The sequence below is a fragment of the Emydura macquarii genome, unplaced genomic scaffold (assembly GCF_026122565.2).
Source record: "Emydura macquarii macquarii isolate MOO-44397 ecotype Brisbane River unplaced genomic scaffold, CSIRO-AGI_Emac_v2 contig_1146, whole genome shotgun sequence".
Classification (NCBI taxonomy): Eukaryota; Metazoa; Chordata; order Testudines; family Chelidae; genus Emydura; species Emydura macquarii.
This window is the reverse complement of record NW_027131283.1, coordinates 21,966,438-21,990,351: the sequence shown is the minus strand read 5'-3', so window position 1 is coordinate 21,990,351 and position 23,914 is coordinate 21,966,438. Positions and strand designations below refer to the sequence as shown.

The 23,914-nt window shown below is 40.9% G+C and overlaps 2 protein-coding genes across 3 annotated transcripts in view; one reads left to right on the top strand and one right to left on the bottom strand.

The window, feature by feature from the left end:
- MED23 (mediator complex subunit 23) overlaps nt 1-4,848 on the top strand; it is a 52,920-nt gene extending 48,072 nt beyond the window's left edge. For both annotated transcript variants that reach the window (XM_067546748.1, XM_067546747.1), the window contains 3 exons: nt 329-449; nt 1,928-2,059; nt 3,052-4,848. In XM_067546748.1, coding sequence (XP_067402849.1) covers nt 329-449; nt 1,928-2,059; nt 3,052-3,210 — 412 coding nt within the window. In that variant the 3' untranslated portion in view covers nt 3,211-4,848. The remainder of the gene's footprint in view (nt 1-328; nt 450-1,927; nt 2,060-3,051) is intronic.
- Nucleotides 4,849-7,225: 2,377 nt separating this feature from the next.
- On the bottom strand, nt 7,226-23,385 carry ARG1 (arginase 1). The gene is made up of 8 exons (XM_067546749.1): nt 23,227-23,385; nt 18,578-18,650; nt 16,985-17,159; nt 14,749-14,908; nt 14,130-14,224; nt 12,099-12,203; nt 10,711-10,847; nt 7,226-8,716 (listed from the first exon to the last, which is right to left on the bottom strand). The coding sequence occupies exons 1-8, from the start codon at nt 23,284-23,286 to the stop codon at nt 8,541-8,543; spliced, it is 981 nt and encodes a 326-aa protein (XP_067402850.1). The 5' UTR covers nt 23,287-23,385; the 3' UTR covers nt 7,226-8,540.
- Nucleotides 23,386-23,914: the final 529 nt, after the last annotated feature.

The following is a 23,914-nucleotide window of genomic DNA, read 5'->3' as shown; positions in this document are numbered from 1 at the left end:
CATTCATAGCTCGGTCAGGATCCCTGTTGCTAGTTTTGCTGCTATACGAAGTAGGGTTCTATGAGTGTTACTCAGCAAATGTTCAGTTATTTGTAACATGAGCGCTTAAGTTTGGTTTTTAGGAAAGGATGAAACACTTTGGCTGTATTTCCACCACAGCAAAATGCTGTCACTTCCAAACAATCTGAAGTAGAGCAAGAAAACCCCAAATGCAGTCATGCATTTCTGCGCCTGAGTGACCCTAACGTTAAATGATGTTAAAATGTGTTGATTTAATATAAAAGACAAATGTACAAAATAGTGATGTGTCCTGTTTGAAATACTGCAGATTCCTCACTGAAGTGTTGATACCCATAGTGAAGACAGAATTCCAGTTACTCTACGTTTACCACCTTGTTGGTCCTTTCCTGCAGCGGTTTCAACAAGAGAGGACACGATGTATGATAGAGGTAAAAGATAGCGCTTGTCCTGGCCTTCGTAGTCTAATTCTGTCTTGTCCTTTAAATTCAAAAGCAGGGCATCTTTTAAATTAAGGCCCAAGTCCTGAAGTGGGCTCTGTGCAAACAGAACCCTGTGCTTTCATAGAGTTCACTACTTGAAGGCATCTAACCCATCAGCTTATTGAAAGTTTACTACTTTTTATTATAGAAAGAACTTAGCTTTTAAAGTAATTGAAACATCAGGGCCAAATATATACATACATTATCACTCTTGCAGTGTATGCATAATATATTATAGACAGGACTGGTTGCGCTAGTTGAACCTATAGGTAAACCTCTAGTTAAGGTTTCCTAATGCTCTCCATTATAAGAACTTTTTTTAATTGCTTACAACTTTGCCAAACTTCAGCCATTCAAGTTGAAATTCTTTGTGCTACGTGTCTGCATCAGGCTGAATATTTTTGTAAAGATTTAGTTAAAACAATTCCAGTGTTTCTGAGCACCTGCCCATGTTTTGTTTTTTTTTTTAATATAAATCTTACAGTTGTTTCGTTACCTTCATGTTTTGGAGTAAATGTTTGAAATTTGGCAGGGGAATAACCTTAGTGTCATGGATACATCTTGTTATCCACGTGAAACTTGCCCAAATTTGGTCAGGTTATAAGCCCCATAAAAGTCTCAACTTTCACATGCTAAGTAGAGACTTGTTACAGTTTGGAAGCTAAATTCTCTGAAGATTCTCAGTGCTTCCCTTGGTGGTACCCCCGCAGAATGGAGGATGAGGAAGATCTACCCTGACTGAGTTCCAGGGGGCTGAGCAAAGAGTAAGGAAATTGCAGGAGCCAAACAATGGGGGAGGACAGCAGAAGAGGATAAGACCCGGGGGATGGCAACAGGAGTTGGTGGGGTGAATAGCAGCAATGGAGAAGGAGAAGGGGGGAGGGAGTATATAGAAACAAATGGGGAAGTGAATAGGAATAGGGAGAACAAATAGCCTGAGGGCACAGAGGCAGAGAGGTCTTTAACTACTAGAGAATACTCCCCTCCAGAATCTGGAATTCAACTCATGAATCCTGAGTCTCTCTCAAGGTCTCAAGCCTGCTGATGACCCAAGTTGGGGATCAGTATGACTCCACATGAGGCAACTTCTGTTTTTTCAGTTTGTACCTCTGCCTGTGCTACCATGGCTATGCTGCTGCTTGTACTCATTCTAGCTCAATAAGAGCTCACGTGAGTATGTGTACATGAGCAGGGAAGTCACACTGCTAGTTTGTAGTGTAGACATAACCTTAGAGCTGTCAGTCTCCTTTCACAAGAAAGCAAATGTTTAACAGGAAGTTCAAATAAGTAGAAGATGTACATAATAAATTAATTTCTCCTTCACAAAAGAATAAAATTAAAAATATATCTAAATCCAGACAGCAAATGTTTTACATGTTTTATTTTCATTTGTTTTGCCTCTGTTTGTTTTTTATTTATGAAAACAGATTGGGGTGGCATTTTATGAAATGCTTCTGGACGTGGACCAGTACAGTACACATCTGAACTACATGGATCCCATATGTGATTTCTTGTATCATATGAAGTACATGTTTACTGGGGACAGCGTGAAAGATCAGGTAAGTGAACAATATACCTGGAAGTTAAAAGTAAGGTTACATATTTTTAATATAACAATTTGTACCATGATCTCATTTTGTACATGATCTTAAATGTAAAAGGATCACAAAGCAATTTACAGCTGATCAGTCTGTGTACATTCTACATCAATTAGTGTACAGTTTTTCATAGTTAAAAGCTGTAGGTCAAATTTTCAGACAAATTTTAGACCACAGGGAAATTATGACTAGAATTTGATTTTCTTTAAGAGATGGCAAGAGGCGTGCAACTATATAAACATCCGAGTGTTTGCTTCATAAACATTTATGTTTAGATTTTTGTGCTGTTTCAATCCACACTTTCCAAGTTTTACTTTGAGCTCCAATTAAATTTCATCTGGTTTTGTTGCAAAAGCATAAATCATCCCACATTACCAAAATGGTTCTTGAACCTTAATTAATCTGTTATTGAAACCTGATCCAGGTTTCTATTTTGTTATGTTTTCTGAATGCATTTTGCACAGCTTTGGTTGAGTCACAGACAGAGGAGGTTTTGAGATGAGAACCATGAGATTCAGGAATTCATTTAGTAGCATTTACGATTTATCTTGACATATTGTTCTAAGGTATCATTCTTCTCTTGTGTTAATGTGTCAAAATACTGTGTTTTGATCATGCATTTGTCAATATCTATGGGAACATCTATTTTGCATCTGGGAGCATGCTTTCCAGTATGAGTAGATGGATGCTCTGCCTCTGCTTGAGCAAGCTCCCTAAAAATAGCAGTGTAGCCAGGGTAGCGCAGGTGGCATTTACGGTTAGCTGCCTGAGTACAAACCTTCCCTACCCCCTGTGAATGCGGCTGCTCTTGCCTATACCCCAGCTTTACTGATACATGTAGCGCACTAGCTTGAGAAGAGCTAGTGCATATCCATGTGCCCACACTGGGAAACATACTCCCAGCTGCAGTGAAGATGTATCCTGAGTGGTCTTTTTTTGTTTCGGTTTTACAGGTAGAGAAAATTATTTGCAATTTAAGACCTTCTTTAAAACTCCGTCTCCGTTTCATAACACACATCAGTAAAATGGAACCAGCTGCTATTCCTCAGCAAACTATCAACAGCGGATCTCCAGCACCTCAGCCTACCCAAGTGCCTGTTAATGTTGCTTAGCCAGTAACACAATAAAACAGGACATCACACTGGTGTCTATGTGAAGACTGTCTTTTGTATTGATCAAGATGAAACTGTGTTTGGTCTCAACTCGGCGACTTTAGTAACAATGGAAAAGAACCATATCCAGACTACTGCTTCATTTTGATTTGTGTGATGAATCAATTTGTGCATCATCTATCCTCCAGTCTTCCTGTCTATTTAGAGACTAGGTAAGGTATATATTGCCTTTCTCCAGATGAACTGATCAAAGGTATGTTCCAAACAGTGGCATTCGTGGATGTACGATAAATTAACTATTTTGTAAAGCATCTCCATATCCCTCTTCAAGCCATTTTAGTTTTCCTTATTTCTCTGTCTATATTAGCTTTTTTCAGAGATCATGATGGTATATAAACATTATATACATATATAAACATTAATCCTGAATGTCAACCAGACTCTCTTCAAAGTCTGGGATTGGATATTAATCCATGGAATAAACATAAAACTGGGTACTTCAGTTGTAATTCACCAGTACTGTCCATTTAAGCACTAGGGGCCAGATACTGAGATATTTATATCCTCATTCACCTTGAATACTGCTTTTTGGAGTCAGTGGACTACCCATGGAATATGGTACCATCCCACATAAGTAGAGGTGACACAGTCAGGCCCTTCATGTACAAATCCCTTTTACTTGGCTTCCTGCTCATGAAGAGTTTCGGGAGGAGGAGGAAGAATTAATGTTGTTTTTGACTTTCAACCATATGAACAAGTTTAGTCCCTAAGGACTAAAGGACAGGAAGGAGTGCTTAACTACATGCTTAAATTCCAGTGGCTTAAGTCACCAGGACTTGCATATCTGATTAAAGTTACTAATGTGCTGAAATGCTTCCCTCAAATGAGAAGTTAGGGCTTGTCTACACATAACGCACAGCTGCAGCACCTTAGTGAATACACTACTGCACGGACAGGAGAGCGGCTCCCATCGGCATAGCTAATACATTTCTCGTCAACATAGCACTGACTATACCAGGGGTTAGGTCGATATAACTATATCACTCAGGCTGTGGATTTTTCACACTCCTGAGCGACGTAGTTATACCGATTGTAAATAGTATAGATCCCACCTCAGTGTCTCTAATGACTGCAGATAACTTATTGTAAAGTGGGGCATTTACTGATGTGTTCATTAAAATAAATAGATGAGCAGTGGTTTTGATCTAGTGTGAACTAACAGGCTGCTAGATTATTAGCCAAAAGTGATCTGAAATTGAACTGTTTAAAACCTGTGTATTCAATTACAACTTGCTGGTTGATGCTTATCTTCCCCATTTGGAAATGGTGTGATTTTTATTAGTCACTGTTGAATTTTTATCACATCTAAGATTTATTTTAGACTTGTATGATCCGCTACTTTAATTCTTCACATTTTATTTGTGTATATGTACTGTCACTTGTTTACCAGGTATGATTGGATAACAACAGTGAAAATAGTCTCAATTAAGATTTGTAAAATATTGATCATATTTGAGGTCTTTAAAGACTTCTTTAATTAAAAAAAATCCTAGAAGTTTATGGTAATACTGTTTGCTATATTAAGCCTAATTATTTGTTTGCCATGCTCTTCAGTTTAAAAATAGAAGTTGATCAGAACATCTAAGTCTCCATGCCCTAAATCTTCAGCTCTCTAACAATACCATCTCAGACAAGGAATCTCAACAGAACTCACAAGTTTAGTAAGGGTAGGTCTCATCAGCACCTCCTGATAAAAACCTTGGTGCTATAAAAATAGCATTGATTTGATAGGTAGAATTCTTTCATATCTGTCTGCATAGTCAACAGATAGCATAGTGTTAGCATCTCAGCAATATGATGCCTTCTATCTTTTTAATCCTACATATCCCCCCAGGATTCTAACAAGTAGTCCAGTGTGGGTAATTATGAACTACCTTACCTATATCTATCTTACAGTTTGGATAAGGTATACAACTTCACAACCGTTTAGCACAGGAAGCATAGTACTTCTGCATGCTGTTTGAAAAGCTGTCTTGCTCCATTCCAAAGTTGGGTTAAGTGATTCTCCTGTCTGTCAGGCCAGATTTGGTAGCACACTGCACATAGGTGCCCTCCAGAAATCCAGTACACATCATGGAAGCTTATTCTGCTTCTTCAGAGGCCACTCCAAAGCATATTCTGGGGCAGAGCCAAAGAGTCAATAGGGGTGGGATGGTAGAAGGGCTGAGTTCTGTTCCCAGGTCTGCTACACGACTTTGGTCAAATCACTTACCTCTCTGAACTTCTCTGTAAAACTGGGATAATGTTTGCTCCTCTTTCTAAACCGTTTTAAGATGTCTGAATGAAACATGCTATATAAATATCAAGCTTCATTATTGATGCGTGCATGCCCTCTGACTGAACAATAGCAACTACGATGTGCACACAACCTGACTTCATAATACTGTACTAAGTCCTGTACTACGTTGAAATAATTCTTGGTGTTGGTCTGAGACCAGAATGTACTTCTGCAGTTCTGTGTAGCAGCTGTTGACAGTAATTGGGATTTCATGGAGAGTAACAGAATTTGGCCTCCTGCCTTTAGGAGCAGAAGTTTAGAGCTATTGGTAACCCTAATTAAGCAGTGAGGTTTTTTTTCCCTTTTAAAATTGGAGCATGAAATCTTTCGTTAATTCAGTAAGCAAGCTGCAACAATGTAAATTAGCCCTCTCCAGCCATTTAGTGTCTGCCTGTGTACATAAATGTGTTCAATAGTTCAGTGTCTAAGCTTCTTCAGTTCCTGGCCTATGCAGAGATGACAAACTGTGAAATTGGACTGAGACCCTCAAAAGATAATGTTTGGTCAGGTGATGGAGCATCTGTCCACACTGGCAGGCAAGTAAGCATTAGGGAGGTTTTGTGGAAAGCAGCCAATAGGAGAGGGGCTCTGAGAAATAACCAGTCAGGACCCAGCAGATCAATATAAAAGGGAGCTGCAGGACAGAGTAGGGCAGTTGCGGCTGGAAGCACAGAGTAAGGACTGTGTCCCTGAAGGCTGAGAGAACTGTAAGTACCTTGGACAGAGGAATGGCTGGCTTCTGTTTCTATCCACCCTACCACTCCCTCCGGCTTCTGCCACCCTCATCATATATCCACACCATTCCTGCACTCCTGCCTCCATCCCCCACCTCCTGTATCTATTTCCCCCAACCCTGGCTCCTGCTCCCTGCTCATATCCATCCCAACCCAGCTTCTGCTTTTCTACCTTTCCCCACTCTTGCCCCTATTCACCCCCTATCCTGCCCACCTATCCACTCCGCATCCACCCGTGCCCCCTGTCCTTCTCCCCTCTGTCTATTCATGACGTAGGGAGCTGAGGCACTGAGATAATGGCAAGAAGGTGTAGGAGCCGTGAGGAAGTGGCCCAGGGAAATAAAGCAGCGTTGACCAAGGTTAGAGGAGCAGCAGAAGGCTGCTATTTACAAGGTCCCTGGCTTGTGGCCCAGAGTAGTGGTTGTCCCGAGTCCTCTTCTACCCCTCCCCCCCACTCACCACTGGGCAGGTAGCTGGACTGTTGGACAGAGATACCTCCCACCCCACGGAACGGGAAAAACACAGATGATAACTCAGCCCGAGGGCTGATGCGAGAAGAGGACACAGCGGTTCTGGAAGCTGAGAGAGAAGCTGTAGGCAGGAGCAGAGCCAGAGCGCAGGTGTGCAGACCACAGACGTTGGTGTCAGCCTCAAACTAATCCTCAGCATGACCAGGAGGAGGTGCCATCCCAGTGGTGAGTGATGCACACTGACAGGCCACTACCAGTCTGGGTTTGAACCTGTCACCTACAGCTAAAAGGCTCTCTGTCTCTTTAACAACCTGCTGAGTCATTCTGTCTTTAGCGAGGTGATAGAATTACTATCCAATTGGTTTCAGTATTTTTTAAATTCATAAAAGTGTTGGGATATAGTCTTTTGATGTGTGTGCAAAACTCTGAAGTTGTAGTCCTAGACAATAGGAGTAAGATACTTGACCAACAGAAACACACACCAACATTGTTTGATTTGAGAGCCATTTAATCTCTTATCTTAACCCTCAGTGGTCTAAAAAGAAATGATTGTTTGCCTAACGTTGCCTACTTTGGACTGAATGTTCTAGGTTAGAAGGTGCACTTTTTTGCTCACACTTTAAATTGCTATCACAGCAAAGCATAATTTGGTGGCTGATCATTGATTTTAAAACTGAAGGTGAGGTACTCAGCTGCCAAGACAATGGCTGCATGGGTTAATGTTTGTGGCAAACACAGGAAGTGTGAATAATCAGATTTGCATGAGGTGAAGGAAGGGGCCTGAGATATAAGAATTCAGAGGTTGTTCTCTGCATAGGAGGCAGCATGGAGAATGCAGAGGCATTCATGTGGTTGACTGTTTTTAACTATCTGGTATTTTTTTGTATATAATATATTTGATCAGAAGAAACTCATCTAGAAAAGACTTGAACAATTATCTATTATGCCAAAGCCATCTGACTTAACTGAGATCAGCCTCTGGAAAAAGTTCAATTTAGTTATTAGCCACCAAATGGAGTTCACATGGTGCTTCCATTCCATGTTTTCATAGATTCCAAGGCCAGGAAGGACTATTGTGATTATCTGTTCTGACCTCCTATAGAGCGTCCCCAAAATAATTCCTAGAGCACATCTGTATATTAGTCTGTGTACAAAATTTCAATATAATGTTAACAGATCTTTCATGTATAATGAAACATCCATACCCATTATAAAACTGCTTCCCAAAAAGTGACTTGGTATTTTAAAATGTCAATTTCTTTTCAATTTCTAAGACAAACGTGTTGACTCTAGTTTTAGTAATACAGAAGGTGAGCTAAAGTAATGTTGTTGTTGCTTACTACATAGTGGGGTGGAAGGCTGCACGTAGAAATTTGTTGAAGGATTATCTAGTACTAACAGTTTGTAATTTCTTCCAGACAACTTTGTTTAGTTCATAAGAAAAATGTCCACTTTTTTTTTTTTTTTTAAATGAAGCAATGACTTCTATAGAGAGTAATGAAGAGAAGGTCAGTAAATACAAGTAATAATGTGATTTACTGCAACGGTGGTAATAAATGGTTTGACTTGATTTGTAGAATTTGTCATAAAGTAGAAAACAATATGACCAAATCTGTCACTTTACTTCACCAGACTCCATTAGCATAAGTGACAATTAATGTCTCATTAGTATCTGAGCTTTGATGACAAGCTTATTTTTCTGCTTGAGGTTACCAAAGCCGTTCAGTAAGCAACTTGACATTAACAAAATATATTTTAGGATTAAAATCCTTAGTGGAACATATATGTTCAGATGGATTTTTGTGGCTGGGGTATACAGTAAGTGGAACTGTGAGAACCTTCACGTGCTTTACCAAAACAGGACAAGATAACTGAAATAGCTGTGTTGACCGTTGTGTTAACTTCTTCTTGTGTCTTCCCAAGACGAGGATTGATCTCCATTATATCTACTGCTGAGAGCAACCCTGCAATAACAAATAACAATTACACTCAGAAAACTTTCAATTGATACATAATTTTCTTTTCAGTTCAAGAAATTCCAAGCTCAGTACCACAAAGGTTCCAAGGTACAATGTATTTTTCCCCTGTTGAGTTTTGCCTTTGCTCCTTATCAACATTAACAAAGGCTAGTATAAGAAGGCTCATCTAGTATGTGCCTTTTTCCACTGTAGGTTGCAGATGTATAGGGTCAGATTTTCTACTGTGTTTATCTTCTTCTGGACCCCACAGCAAGGAGCTGCTGATAGAGATCTAGTTATGACTCTAATCCTCAGCCTCAGGCATCATTGGGGGGGCTACTCAATTTGAACCAGCTAACTTTGTCCCCAAGGGTTCATGCAGTACCTGAGGCATAGCCAAAGTGCAGAATGCTCTGGATACTCCCCGTCCCTGCTCAGGCCCCATCCATTCCCACCCCCAATACGTCCTCTGAGCCAAGGGACTGCAAAGAGGAAGGCATAGGAGCCAGCTACCCCAGCTCTATGCCAGTTGGAGGCTCCCATTCTACAAAGTTGCAGGTGATTTCTGACTTCCTTTGTGTCTGTTTTTACATTTTCTAGAACACCTGCATTCCAATAGTTTCACAGAGCACTTCACAAATGAAATGCCACTAAACCACAAGTAGCTGTGGTGGGAGTGCAGCAGCTACTCAGAATGTAGAGTGCTACATAGCAGGGACAGCAAGGGAAATTTAGCCTGTAAATAATAAATAACTATTCATGCAAAACATGTTATGAGAACAGACAGGAACTCAGTTAAAGGTCTTAGGTTGCTCTCGGCGCAGCACTTTTGCATATGTGCTACAATTGATCTCTCTGATGGAATGATGAAGAGATGTTTGATGAGATTTGAACCTTTGTTTCTAGGAAGTCTAGGTATTCAAAACCTGCTACTTAACTCACTACTCTTTCCCCTCCAGTTTTAATTCTCATGAGTTCCACTCTTCTGCAATACTTTCATTTTCTTTTTCTATACTAAGAGATAGTGACACTTTCTCTGCTTTGATTAAATTTTCAATCCTATTGCTGTTTTCATCTGTAGGCAGAGAGGTGAGGTGATATTACCAGTTTTAAAAGGACATGGTCTGTTCTTAGCAGCTGCCTCTCACTGACCAGGACAAGAATACCAGACCAAGCAGGAGAGAGAAGGGTCTTGGGACACTAAAAGAACTGACCAAAACCCAAAGGGCTCTGAATGATGAGGACGCTGGAGGGTCAGGGTTGTTTGTGAAAGCTTTGTTACTTTTGCCTGGATCCATAAGTCTTTTATGCTATCTGAGTAAAGTGAGGGAAAGGGGGGAGGGCATGTTTAAGTTATTGGGAAGACTTGAGGGTAAGTGGGCCAGCACCCATCTTGGGGCCTAGTGCATTTGGATGATGAGGTCCCACTTCCAAGAAGAGGTACCAGCCAGGGAATCTGCAAATTGGAAGAGAGCCTGAGACATTTCTTGGACTCATTGGACTTAATAGCATGGAGGATTCATTGATTAGATTCAAACATAAGCGTCCAGTGAGTATTCATCAGGGGGAGTTCTGCCAGGTCTGTGTGTCTATCTATTCCACAGATTCCAAATAAAGCATGGCAGGTAGGATTTTTTTTCTTTTCCTTTTCTTTTTCCTGGTCAAGAGCCACAAGCTATTGTGTTTTTAACGACCGGTATGGCTTAGTCAATGCTCACTTAGTTCTTAGTTTATAGCTAAAACTAAACTGTGAGCTCATCATCCTTCATCCTACATTATTACTATGAAGTATTCATACTATGAAGTATGAGAGTATTCTTGAAGTACTGAATCTCTCATTCTCTTGATTTGCACATTCCTCTGATATTCAAACAGTACAAAAATCCAACATGTACCTCAGAGTTAGAAAATCCCTCACCACAACACTTCATATGCTGTAGCAAGACGTTGAAAATGCCAAATCTAAACCTGTATTAAGAATTTTCAGGTGTTTATTGTACCCGTTCTGTAAAGTTCTTCTGCCACATAGATACCCTCCCTCAAAGTCAGTCCACCAGGAACTGGGGTGCCTGTAGCTGGTGCCAGAGAGGGATCCAAGCCATCAACATCAAAACTTAGGTGAATTGGTCTCTTCTTTCTTTATAGGTAGAAAACAAGAGAATAGGATTAAACACATGTTCAGAAAAGCTGTAAAGTGGCCCTGTGAAAATGTTCTTCATAAACAGTGCAAAAACTTAAACCCCCTGACTCAAGTTTCTTGTGTGCTATTTAGAAAATGTTTGTGCCACATAAAAAAAGTTATGGAATGACATAACTGCTTTGGATGGCATCAAAGTGAGTTCCCTGGAATATATTCTCTAGAGTAAAAGGAACTAAAGTGAATTAATTGATGATGCTTCCACCATTTCCCAATGTGAGACTGTTACAGATTCCCTGAAACAAAGCTTTCCCTGAATTCCACCTAAAGTTGTGCTTAAAAAAAAAATTAATCCTATTACTCCTAGCTATTACTATCCTAAATAAGATTGTAGGCCCAAGGATGCTTGGGCAGGCGAGAGTTCCAACGGTACCAGCAGGTGGGAGAAACCCTAACAACCTCGCTCTGTTTGATATGCGGGTGGGAAGACACTGGAGCCAGTATGGAGGCACTTATTATTACTTGGGTTACCATAGCACCTTGGAGCCCCAGTCCTGGAACTGAAGCCTGTTGTTGTAGGCACTGTACAAACCGAACAAAAGATTGTCTTTGCCATAAAGTGCATGTCACTAAAACACTAGAGGCCTCTGAAGTTACCCAGAGGTCTCAGGCAATGCCTGATGACCTCCTTTGTAGTCATCTAGTGCCAAAGAGAGACTTGGACACAGTCATGAGCAGCCACTGTTGCTGATTTGAGTATTTACTTAAAACTTTTAAAAATAGATACCAATTTAAATACTATTAAAATGAACCCACTGTGTTTTAAATGTACATCATACAGGAGAGTCTTGAAGAGATCTTTAATTATATGGTCAGCAATACTTAGTGGTTCTCCTGTAATTGCCAAGGTAGACATATTGTTCCTCTAATCTTTGTGTTCAGATTGTCAATTGATAAATTGAGCTTGATTTGTATACCTGAGTATTTGGCAAAATGTGCCGTGCTCTCTCAGATCTCAGCTGAACTTTAACATGATCATATAGTCCTATTACATAGAGAGGACCTCCTCTTCTACTGTCCTAGAACAATTTTGCTGTACTGTCCTGGCAGCTCTCTGTTCAACCTCTCTGGAGTGCTCTGGTGACTAAGTAGGATCTCAAAATTCTGAGGTGATTTACCGGATCATTTTTGTGCATGGGTTGCCATGTAATTTTTATCCTCCATAAAAAATGAAATAGTTTCTTTACTTACTTGGCCAGCAAATAATGAAGTGTTTCTTCCATCACCTTCCCAATCCCAAGTTTATCTATTTCAGTCATTGAATAGTATTTAATACCCAGAGATTTCAGAATATAGCTGAAAGAGACAAGGCAGACACATTAATGACTTATGAATGCAACTAAAATTACATTGTTTTTTCAGCATTACGTAAATGTACTTACCTCTGAAATGTTTATCATCCATCAGAAAACTAAGTACAAATAATTAGTAAATTTTGCATCTTAATTCTGTTTACAAATTATTTCACATCACCAGATGGAGGAGTTATAAATGCAAGAGTAGGGGGAAAGGAACGTATTCTGATTATATTCAAGTGCTTAATTTTTCAACGTGGGTACCTAAGCACATATAAAAGCACCTAAATCTATATTGATTATATTTGAAATATGTATTTAGTTAATATGGATTTAAATGCCATAAGTCGTTATTTAGATACCTAAGAATCAATATTTAAGTGCTTAAATTTGGATTTAAAACAATGTATTTTTACTCGTGTTGATTTAAGCAAACAGAGGAAGGGGGTAGGGAGCAATTGCTGGAAAGTCAGGAGCAGTTGACCAAAGATTTTTTTGATTGCAGAAGCAGATGACTGAAGATGGGTGGGTGAGGATAAGAGAAGAGGCAAAGAAGAGCAGGGAAAGCGCAGAGATGGTGTTGAGAGGCTGGGTTAGGCATTAGAGGACAAGGAGGAGAGAGATCTGTGAGGCATAGACTGGGGTGGAAAAGATGAAAGGTACAGAGCAGGGAATGAGGAGGAGGGAGAGAGATCTTGCTGGATTGCCTCTTTTCTCTTTGAAGAAATTGGGGAGACTCCTCGGCACAGGAAGAGGAGCAGGCAGCTGGTTTGAGGAGAGCACCAAGGGTAGAGAAGAGCTAACAAGGCTGTGGGTGCAGGACTCATTCAATTAGCAAAAAGGGGCCCAGCTGTTTGGAAGGAAGTCTTCATGGTCACTGGACTTTATCCTCACATTTCATTCATGAACATGAGCAGAGGCAGCAGATACGAGAGGGAGAGGGGAAATTACTTCTGATGGATTGAGCATGATCCCTTGAGGTAAGATGATATTTAAAGAGAGTGTCTGCTCCCTGCAGCTCTTGCTTTATATGTTGCAGATTTTGTCCATTGGCTGTCTGTCTTTGGGGAAGATGGGCCTTATTTTTCGCTTTATTTTCCCCCATCATAGAAATGTAGGGCTGGAAGGGATCATGAAGAGGTCATCAAGTCCAGCCCCTGATGCTGAGGTAGGACCAAGTTAACTTAGACCATCCCTGATAGATGTTTGTCTAACCTGTTCTTAAAAACCTCCAATGCCAGGGACTTTACAACCTCTCTTGGAAGTGTATTAACTTAACTAACGTATTGTACTTAACTAACATTTAGAGTTAAAGTTTTCCAAATATCTAACCTAAATTGCTCCTGTAGCAGATTAAGCCCATTGTTTTTTGTCTTACCTTCAATGGACAGGGACAACAATTGATCACCATCCTCTTTATAACAGCCATTAGCATATTTGAAGACTGTTATCCAGTGTCTTTTCTCAAGACTAAACAAACCAAATCCGTTTAAAAAAAAAAAAAAAAAAATTTCCTTGGTCAGATTTTCTAAAACTTTTTCATTTTTGTTGCCTTCTTCTGGACACTTTCCATTTTGTCCACATATTTCTTAAAGTGTAGTGCCCAGAACTGGACACAGTACTCAGCTGAGGCCTCATCGGGGCCAAATAGACTGGGACAATTACCTCCTGTGTCTTACATACAACACTTATTAATATGCTCTGTAACATTAGACTTTTTGCACAACCGCATCACATTATTGGCTCACAGTCAATTTGTGATCCACTATAACAACCTTCCCTCCCCTTTTCTGACGCACCACTGCCTAGCCACTTATTTCCAAATCACATCACATTAAGCCTCATGCAGCCTGCAACAACACCACACATCCATGTAGGCCAGGGAAATGTGGCATGTAAGCACTACTGAGAGAGGAACTAGACTCACTGTTCAGCAGCATCCACATCTCTTAGTCCAATATATACAATGTCTTTGGCAGACAGGCATGGGGTTAACCATGAGAATCCTGGAACATCAGGCATCTAAAAGGATCAAAAGAGGTGTTATTTCTACTACGTTACCATCACCCAACCAGCCTCATGGTGGAAGTTCCAGGGGCAGGCTGTCGTTCTTGTGTTTTGACTTGAAGGCTTGATTTCTTAAAACACCCAAAATGTGAGTGTAGGGTTGGACTCAGAGAAGGGGGGGAAGGGAGGGGAAATCAAGCCTTGCCCCCAAATCAGAGCCATGGGACATTGGATCCCTGAGGGTCCTCCTTTACCATGCTCCCCACCAAGGCTGCAACTCGCAGGCTTCCATTGGCAGAGCTTTGAAGCCCCTTGCTGACCCCGAGGGTTCAGGCCAGGCTCTGCCAAGCTTCTTGCCCACAGGAGTCACTGAAAGAAAAGGAGTCCCAATAGGAAGAAATATGTGGGCAGGGTCCCTTACTAATTCTAAACGTTACAGTAGTAGTTAGGGGGAGCAGAGGATGGGTAAGAACCCTCCTCGGTTTAGGATGAGATTCCAAGATACTTGCAATGTAAAGAGGTCATGGCACTTGTATTACCTTGTCCTTCAGTTCCTTTAGGAGGAAAGACACAGGCTGCCCATGTATGTTGCCAGATGTTGATGTCATTGGAGTGTTAATATCAGCATGGGCATCAAACCAAATTACACCAAGATCGGGGTGAACCTTTGCATGGCCAGAGATGCTTCCAATTGCCAAGCTGCAGACACAGAGAATTCTGCGTAAACACAGGTGTTACATGGCACAGCACACAATGTATTTTCCCTTTCAAAGCACCATGCTACATTTTTCTGTGAAAGCATTTGTTGTTGTGAAACGTTCTCTGAGGATGAAAATCTGCAGCCCAGGAAGGCTCCTCATGCACTGGAAATAATATACTTCTGTGTGGGGAGAAGCCAGGAAGAAAAAGACTGCAAAAGGAAAGCATGTGGCTTCCTGTGTAGTGTGGAGTTGAATGTGGTCTCAACACTCGGCCAGAAGCAAAAGGCTGAAATATTGGCAGGCACACGGCCAGCGAGCACACAACCTGCATTGGTCCAGAATGGTAATTTGGGTCCTGATCCAGCAAAGCACTCAAGAAAGTGTGTCATGGTTAGAATGTGAGTTGTCCCCTGGACTTTGCTGGGAGCACTCAAGTGCTTAAAGTTACACACAGTTTGAGTAGTCTCAATGAAGTGAATGGGACTACTTGTTGCTCAGGCCTGGCCTGACATGAGTAATTAACACATGGGGAGGAGGCCTTTTTCTTTGGAAGATAGGATTAGGGAGGTAAATCATCAGTCTGAAAACAGGACATTTATGCTAAATAAGATAAGTAAATAGGTCAGTAGGCTAATAAAGACAATATCTGAGCTAGCGAAGGTGAGAGGGAGAACTACCCAGGGAACCATTTACTCTGAGCTAGAAAAGGAACAAAGTAAATTAGAAATGTAAGGAGGAAGTCTGAACATGGACAGCACATGGACAGAGCAGGCAGCACTGGGATTGGTTCCTACAGACTGACCAAGCTAATCCTAAAGTGTGTGTGATGCAATGTCTAGTAAATGCAATGAGATGTGTAAGGAACTCATTCACCTGCACATCTACTATGTAATATATACCATCATGTGCCAGCAATGTCCCTCTGCTATGTACATTGGCCAAACCGGACTGTCACTTCACAAAAGAATAAATGGACACAAATCAGACAAAAAATAGAAACATCCATAAACCAGTCGGAGAGCACTTCAATCTCTCAGGACACTCTGTAAATGACTTGAAAGTTGCCATACTTCTACAAAAAAAACTTCAAAAACAGACTTCAAAGAGAAACTGCTGAGCTTGAACTGATCTGCAAACTTGACACGATCAAACTGGGTTTAAACAGAGACTTAGAATGGTTATCTCATTACAAGAAGTAATTTTCTCTGTTCACACATTCTCACCTCCTAACAATGGGGAATAGTTGAGGCTATTCACAACCATTGATTGTTCCTTAAACTTGGATGTATATATATATACACCCCCTATCTGATTTCTATTTCTTGCATCTGACGAAGTGAGTTACAGTCCACGAAAGCTTATGCCTGCAGAAATTAAATGTGTTAGTCTTTGAAGTGTTACAGGACTCTCCTTGTTACTGCTGTACAAAGACAGAGTTTCTGTATCACTTGGGAGCAGTGATGTTCCCTGCATCCACCTCCTGTGATTGATCGACTCCGCGTAGTGTTGCTGTATGCCAAATTACTATACCTCACTGACAAAGTCTCGAGTCAAACTGACTTCTTGGGAAGCCAAGTGGAAAGAGATCTCCGAGGGAATCCCAACACTACTTACATTCTTTAAAGCTACACACACGCTTGACTTCTTTGTTGGATCAGCACTTTGGTGAACAGCCACATTAACTACCTCGCCTCCTTCCCACCCCCCCCCCCATAACTATTTGCAGTGCGTAAAATTATGCACATGCATAAGTTTACAGGCTCAGGACCCAAATCTGCGTAAAACTCCCAGGTTCACCTCTGTTGGAATGAGGATTCCTCATACATTTTTTAAAATGCTAACACTGCAGTGCAGGAAACAACCTTGGCTTGTTTGAATGGCTGCATGGTGGTTCTGACTGTTTTAAAGGAGCATTAACATGGGGAAAGACTTTTGATCAGATTTAACAAACAGCTGCTAGTCTTGAAACTGAACTGAAAGGACTTAGCTAAAAATGAACTGGCTCTTCACTTGGGCAGTTTGTGCAGCTTTGAAAGCCATTCATGCTTTTATACAAACAAGTATAATGAAAGACCTGTGATCGCCACCAAGTACTAGACAGGTTCTCCCACTCTTCTTTGCTTCTGCCATAATGCTGGCTAGCTTCTCGTTTGCTTTCCCAGTACAGCTGGGATTTTTTGCATTATGGCATGGTCTGTCGTCGAGAATGTCCTCAAACTGCAGGTCTCCATAATCTTTAACATCACACCCTGCAATTAGCATGGTGGAAGGAAAAAGTTAAAGGTCACAAGGCAATACTGTTGCATTTCAAAGTTTCCTGTTCAAAACAACTGGACTAAATCGCATTAATTTGTAAAGCTATTTTATGCGTAGCTGTGTTTTTTATTTACAGCGTAATTATAACTCTACTTTTCTTCTTTAGATCCTTATTGAACAGCTTCTAACCCAAGTCACTCATTTGCCTCGGTTACCATACTGAAAATCTTGGGGCTGAAGCTTATGCTGCTATTACTGGCATGACTTCCAGAGGTCTGTGTGTAGGAGAGCAAACTTTCACCCCCCCTGAATAGCTAAGAGATGGTCAACAGGGGCAGGTGAAGAAGGAGCTAGCTGCTAGCTTAGAGAGAAAGGAGCTCTTTGGGGCAAGGACTGAGGTTTGTTCTGTGGTTGTACAGCACCTATGTCAATGGAGTCTTGGCCCTCATAGGCACTGCAGTAATACCAATAATAAATAATACTACCAGTGCAGTGGTTTGGGTGTTGTCCTAGATTTGAGAGTCCCTGGCTCAGTTATCTGCCCTGCTGTAGGCTGGCTGTGTAACTGTAGACAAATTACTTTGCTGGTCTGAGTTCCCAAACTAAACAAGGGGGCTACTAGCACTTCCCTACCTCCCGGGTGTTGTGAGAATAAATACATTCAAGATTGTGGAGCACCCAGATACTATGGCAGTGGGGACCATACAAGTATCAGGTAGGCAGCAGTTCATTCAACACTAAGTGAATATTTGGTTCTGCTTCTTCTGCAAGGCTTCTGCGGAGTACCAAGCCTCCCAAGCACCATGAGGGCTGGGACATAGGCAGCTGCTCTCCGCCCCAGAAAATCCCCTCCAGTGTTTTTGAGCTTGGAGGAGTGGGGATGGGAAACATTTGCAGTCTAAGCCTGTTGGGTTTTTTCATTCAGACGCATTTGAAAGGCCACAGTTGGTATATAGTTAGCCCTCCTTTTGCTAGGCGTTGCAAAATATAAAGTTACACAGTACATGATTGGGAGGGAAATTTACTTCTGGACATATGAAGTGAGTATCTGCTAAGATGACATCACTAGAACTCTAAAATAAGTACAAAAACTCTTGCTGACCAATGGGAGGGGCAGGGTGGAATGGGAGCTTCTGGGTCAATTTGTATGAAGGAGATCAGAGTCCCAAAACACTTAGGAAATCCTCTAGGGTGACAGAAAATTGTGAGCAAAAGAACTTGTACCAATTTTGTGATTTTAGGAACTTTGCCATTTTCTGCAAATTTGAAAACTGCGTTTGGGTTGTATTTAAATTTTTAAGTAATTTTTTTTTCACTGAAGACGCCAGAGCATTGCTTGAGTACTGATCGGTGTGCTTATAGTGGACAATCTCAATTGTATTTAAATTTATGTTTTCCATTTGAAAAATACCTTGGTCTGTTAGTTTATCAATCAGGCCAGCTTCCCTCACTGCCGCTGGTGCTCCTTCCACTCCTTTCCGTGCCTGGTAAAAAGAAATATTATAAGTCAGGCAGATCATATACCTGAGAAATTATGTTAGAGACAAACCTGTTTCAAAGCAGAATTTACTTTAAACACCACGTTATATGCAAATGTGGTGCTCTAAAGTAATTTGATTGGAAGAAAAACAAGTACATCACTTATTCTTTTCTGATGTAAGTATAGGAGGTAAAAATCTATCCAAGAAAGAAATTTGGAACTCTGTTCTGGAAGTTGATCCATACTGAAATGAATCAGGCTCTGCCTGGGTCCACCCACATGGACCCAACTGAAGGATCAGGGTTGTAGTTGAAATAGAGCGTAGAAAATAAATTGCTATAGTAAATTCCTGGGTGCGCACATAACTGTAACTTAAGTGAACAACTTTCAACTTCCTTGAAAAGTAGCTTACGGACATCAAGCAGAATCTATTTTGAAAGAAGGAAAAAAATCACCGTCATCCATAAGCACCTTATTCTAATTTTTCAGGTAATGGAAAGTCAATCTTTCTCTGTGTTTGAACAGACAGCTGACAGCTCGGTCAGCTAACAAAATTGATTTCTTTTTCACATCCAGCCTGGCCTAGGAAGTCTCAAAAATGACCTCTGGTCATTTCAAACAACAAAGCAAAAATCATTGTCCTCTTGTATATGTTTTGCTCTGTATGAAATTACTAACAGCCTCTATCTAAGCTACAGGCAAGAAAAAGAACAGTTCTGAATGTAGGGAATGTTAACAATGTGGAAACAAATATTCACTACAAGGTTCACTAGAGCATTTTTATCCTTCGTAAGGTAACTCGGTTTCTTCCATTGCCTATTAAAGAAAATGATCATCTGCTTATCATTTAAATTAATTAAATAATTATTAGCCCAGTCTGTGCATAAGACAGCACTGAATTCATTGTTCCATAGGGAGCAGCTGCTATATTGGGCCCCGTCCATCTGCCTGACACGTGTGTAGCTCACACTGACATTAATAGGAGTTGAATAGTTTCAAAGGTAAGTTGGCTCCTTTTCATGTCTATAGATAGAGGTTTGTCAGAGGCTGACTGCTTGGAAAATTTGGCAGTTGGACCAGAGGAGGCATACAGCAGCCTTTGAAGTTTCTCTCAAGTAGCCCAGCTTCAAAAGGAAAAATCACATTTCTCTGCTAGCCAGGCTCCAGTACCAAGCTGTGGCTGAGCTGCTTTATAGTTTGACTTTTAATTTTAAAAAGTTGAAATGGGAATTGGCTGACTGGTCCCAAATGAGTGCGCTAAGTACAAGTTTTAAATTTTAAAGCGGCCCAGCTGTCTTTGAAGTGCACAGCTCAGCTGCATGAGGGAGGACAGACTGCTGGAGGTCTCAAAGGCACAAAACAGGCTGTTTAAAATGGCTCCCCTATGCCTGGATTCAGCAATGTCCTTTCTGCGGCACTCTGGAGCTGTCTGACACGTCTCAATTCTTCATTATAGAAATACATTAGAAGTTTGACACTCCGGATTCAGGGCACGATCACACAAGGCTCCACTCATGTAGATGAGCTGTACTTATGGGAGCCATCCCTTTGACTTCAGTGAAACTATGCACGCGAGCGAGAATTCCTTGTGTGAGCAAGACTCGCAGGATTCAGTTGTTTGCAGTGGAAAATGAGAACGGAACATGTCACTTAGGATACAGATTACTGCTGGAAGACAGCTGGATTCAAGGGAGAAGTCCAGGTAATCTTAATAAAATACGTTATTTTAGTCACAGTAGCACCTACAAGCCCCAGCTAAAATTAGTCACTTATATTGTCCACATTACTGCAGTATTTGAGCACCTCATAATCTTTAAGGTATTTGTCACAATACTGGGAGGAGAAGCTTACACTATTATCCCCATATTACAGAGGGATCTGAGAGGCCAAGAGATTTCCCCAAGGTCACACAGTTAGTATGTGGCGGAGCAGGGATTTGAACCCAGCAGTCCCAAATCCTAGGTTAGTTCCCTAATCAAAGTGGCGCATCCTATTTTATGTACAAATATATAGTCAGACAGTCTCTGCCCTGAGTGTTTACAGTCTAAATAGACAGAACAAAGAGTGGGAGAAAAGTATTTTCATTTTGTAGATGGGGAACTGAGACTCAGAAAAATTAAATGACTTGCCCAAGGGCACGTAGGAAGTCTGTGGCGGAGCATGACCTGAACCTAGGTCTCCTGAGTTCCAATCCAGTGCCAGAAATATAAAACAAAGTCTTCATTGTTTATTCCCATCTGCAGTCTTATCCTCTACTACAAACTATTTCACAGTGGAAATTGATGCTTTATCCAACACCAAACTGAGTTTTTAAAACAAATACATTTAAAATGAAATAGCTGCATTCTAATACCAATATATTGTGTTGTGAGAGACAGCCAGGCTGAATCAGACCCGTGTTCCATCTATTCCAGTACCCTGTCTCCATCTGGCCCTACATTATACACATTCATTCAGGGACTTGGGATGCTAGAGGCTGCAACAGTTTGCACATCACAATATTGTAGGCTAATTAACAGAAAGGGAGAAAGAAAGCAAGTCCAGCTAACACCTCTGAGTGCAAGCAGCCAGCCAAAGCAAAATGGTGTGTATTACATGTATGTATCAGTCCAGACATAATTTTTTGTAATACTTATGGTAGATTTACTGAGGAATGGATTGCAGAAATAGAATAACTCTCCAAAAGAATAAATGGGTATGTTTCTTTAATGAGGTGCATGTAGGAGGGAAATGATCGTCTCCAGCGTTGACTACAAATCATGCCCTCACCCTCAGGTGCACTTTACAGTTTGGAAATGGAGCGCGTAGAAAGAGAGTGTGTGGGTAACAGGAGCAAGCACAGGCTAGGCTGGAAAAAGAGACTTTCTTTTCATGTGTGTAATTTGCCTCTAAGACAAAGCTGAACTGGGCTACAGCAAAGGGTAATGCTGCTTACTGAATAAAAAAGGCCTGAAGACCACATTTTCGCAGCTTTGAAGAACCAGCCTTACAGCAGTCTGAAGAGGGCAGGGTTTTTCCTGAGAAAAAATTCAGCTTGGAGTACCTTAGGGGTGAAGTAGTAAGTTTATCTGGAGGAAAGCCTTAAGAAAGAGGACCTAATTTTTAGAAGTGCTGAGCACCTACAACTGCCATTGATTTTAACTGGAGGTGCAGGTGCTCAGCACCCCTGAAAATCAGGTGACAAAGTTAGTTTCCTATATAACACTCTGACTAAAGGAAGGCCACCTAGACAGGGGTCTGCTTTGCCAGTGGAATGTTTAAAGCTGATCAAGGTAGGAATTGCTAAACGTACCAGGGTTGGTTGAAAATATCTATCAAACCTGATTTTCAATGGAAAATTGCATTTTAGACTAAATTTTTTTTTGTTTAAAATTAGCTGCCCCCTCTCTCCCCAGAAGAAAACTGAATGCCTGAAAACCAAGATATTTCACTTCACTTCTGAAATGCTGCTGTGGTGCCTCATGGGAGTTATACTTCTGGTGCCTCCTGCTGCCATTTTCCTCTGTGGGCCGGGCCCCCCAGCTGGACTTCATCTTTCATGATGCACCCAAGCCACATGACTGCCATGATGCATCACCCTCCAACCCACCACTCAGGTGAGACTGTGATATGTTATGGAAGATGTAGTCTGACCAGGGAGCCTGAGTTGTAGAGGAGGATAGGAAAGTGAGACACCTGAACTACAACTCACGAGACACCGCAGCAAAATTTCAGAATTGAAATATTTCCATTTTTAATTTTTCTCTGAAAACGTTTTTTTCCTGCAGAAAAACATTTTCCAACCTACTTTTTATTCTTTTGTATTTGTTATATTTTGAAGAGTATTGCATCACTGTATGCTCTATTTACTTGTGTATTTATTTCCTTTGTGACTGCCCATGAACTTTGAGTGTGGGAGGCAAAAAAGTTACCATCTTCATAATTAAAGGAGTAAGTATCATTCTTGGAAGCAGATTATTACATATACAATACGTATATGTCATCTGGAACCAAGTATAATCACATCAGAGGCATTGTGTGTGCTATGCCTAATTAGTGAAATAAGCATGACTGCATTTATTTCAATCTGCTCAAGTAGGTGTATATCCAGAACTCCACACTGCAGGGTGTTTTTAAGATTAATAGAACTCCCATATTTCACAAATAAAGAATGTAAATTGCTAACAATTATAGTCTAAATATTTGACCTCCCTTTTTGCTCATACTTATGAAAGCAGCATCCATCAATGAATGAAGTCTAAGTTCATGACAAGTGTGCAATATTAATAAGGAAGATTTGAGATCTACAAAGCTGACCTAGGGTTTGGCTATATAAAATTTGCACTGAGAACAAAACAAAGGTAAGTGTTGCCTTTGGGACTGACATTGGTGAAAGTGCCGTCTCATCCAAAGCTGTAGAAACCTGTGCTATAAGTGTTGCTGATTCCGTATTATTTTTGCCCCCTTTGCTAAGGAAGAGAATGAGAGCAAGAGAAAACGGGAACAAAGGTCACAGACAGTAATGGCTTCATAATGTCTGGTCTAAAACCCCCTTAACACAAGTGTTTATAAACCCATTTTAGAAAAGTTGGAGACTGTACCTGTCCTTTTGAACAAGGAGCCCCGATGATTCCAACTGATGTCTTTGGTTGGACACTCATACTGTGCACACACCTTCCCCTTTAGGATCTCACCAAAATGGAACAGTCCCTCCCTTTGGAAGGCAGGCGCTCAGTTCTCTCACTGGCAGAGTTCAGCTTTCTCCCATTTATAACAGGAGAGAAGCTATTTACCATTGTGGAGGGGGCGTTCTTTCTCTCCACCCACTGAAAAGAGCAATTGCACAAGAACAGCATCAGCAGTTGCCCCTTTCCTGTCCTTGAGCCTATGCAAGAGAATAACCCCATTAACTGTGTATTTTATATTCTAGTTATTGTTTAATGTTAAGTAATTATGACTAGCTTGTTAATTCACAGCATTTTGTATGAGCGCCAAGCGTCTAACTCTTTTGCAAGTGTTAAGCAACACACCCTGATGTGGTGTACATTACAGGGCAATACATGTCTTGGGTATATTGTGAAGTAGACGGCCTTTACTCTTCAGGAAAGTACACCCTACTGCAACCTGTGGCTGTTATAATATAGCTTCTTAATTTTAAAGTCAGTGGTTTAAAAGAAACCTTAAAATCCAACTTTTGTGATATTGTTACACTTATAAAATAAACAGCAGGATCTTATTCAAGGGATAAGGCAGTATGCCGCGTTTATTATGAATACAAAAAAGAAAAAC

Excerpts from the sequence above, each read along its gene's own strand:
- ARG1 (XM_067546749.1), bottom strand. The coding sequence starts at position 23,286 with ATGAGTGTCCAACCAAAGACATCAGTTGGAATCATCGGGGCTCCTTGT. Across the intron at positions 14,225-14,748 it reads TAAAGGAACTGAAGGACAAG|ATGCCTGATGTTCCAGGATT; the intron begins GTAATACAAGTG and ends TGATCCTTTTAG. Across the intron at positions 10,848-12,098 it reads CTTCATTATTTGCTGGCCAA|AAAGAAGAGACCAATTCACC; the intron begins GTAAGTAAAGAA and ends CTACCTATAAAG.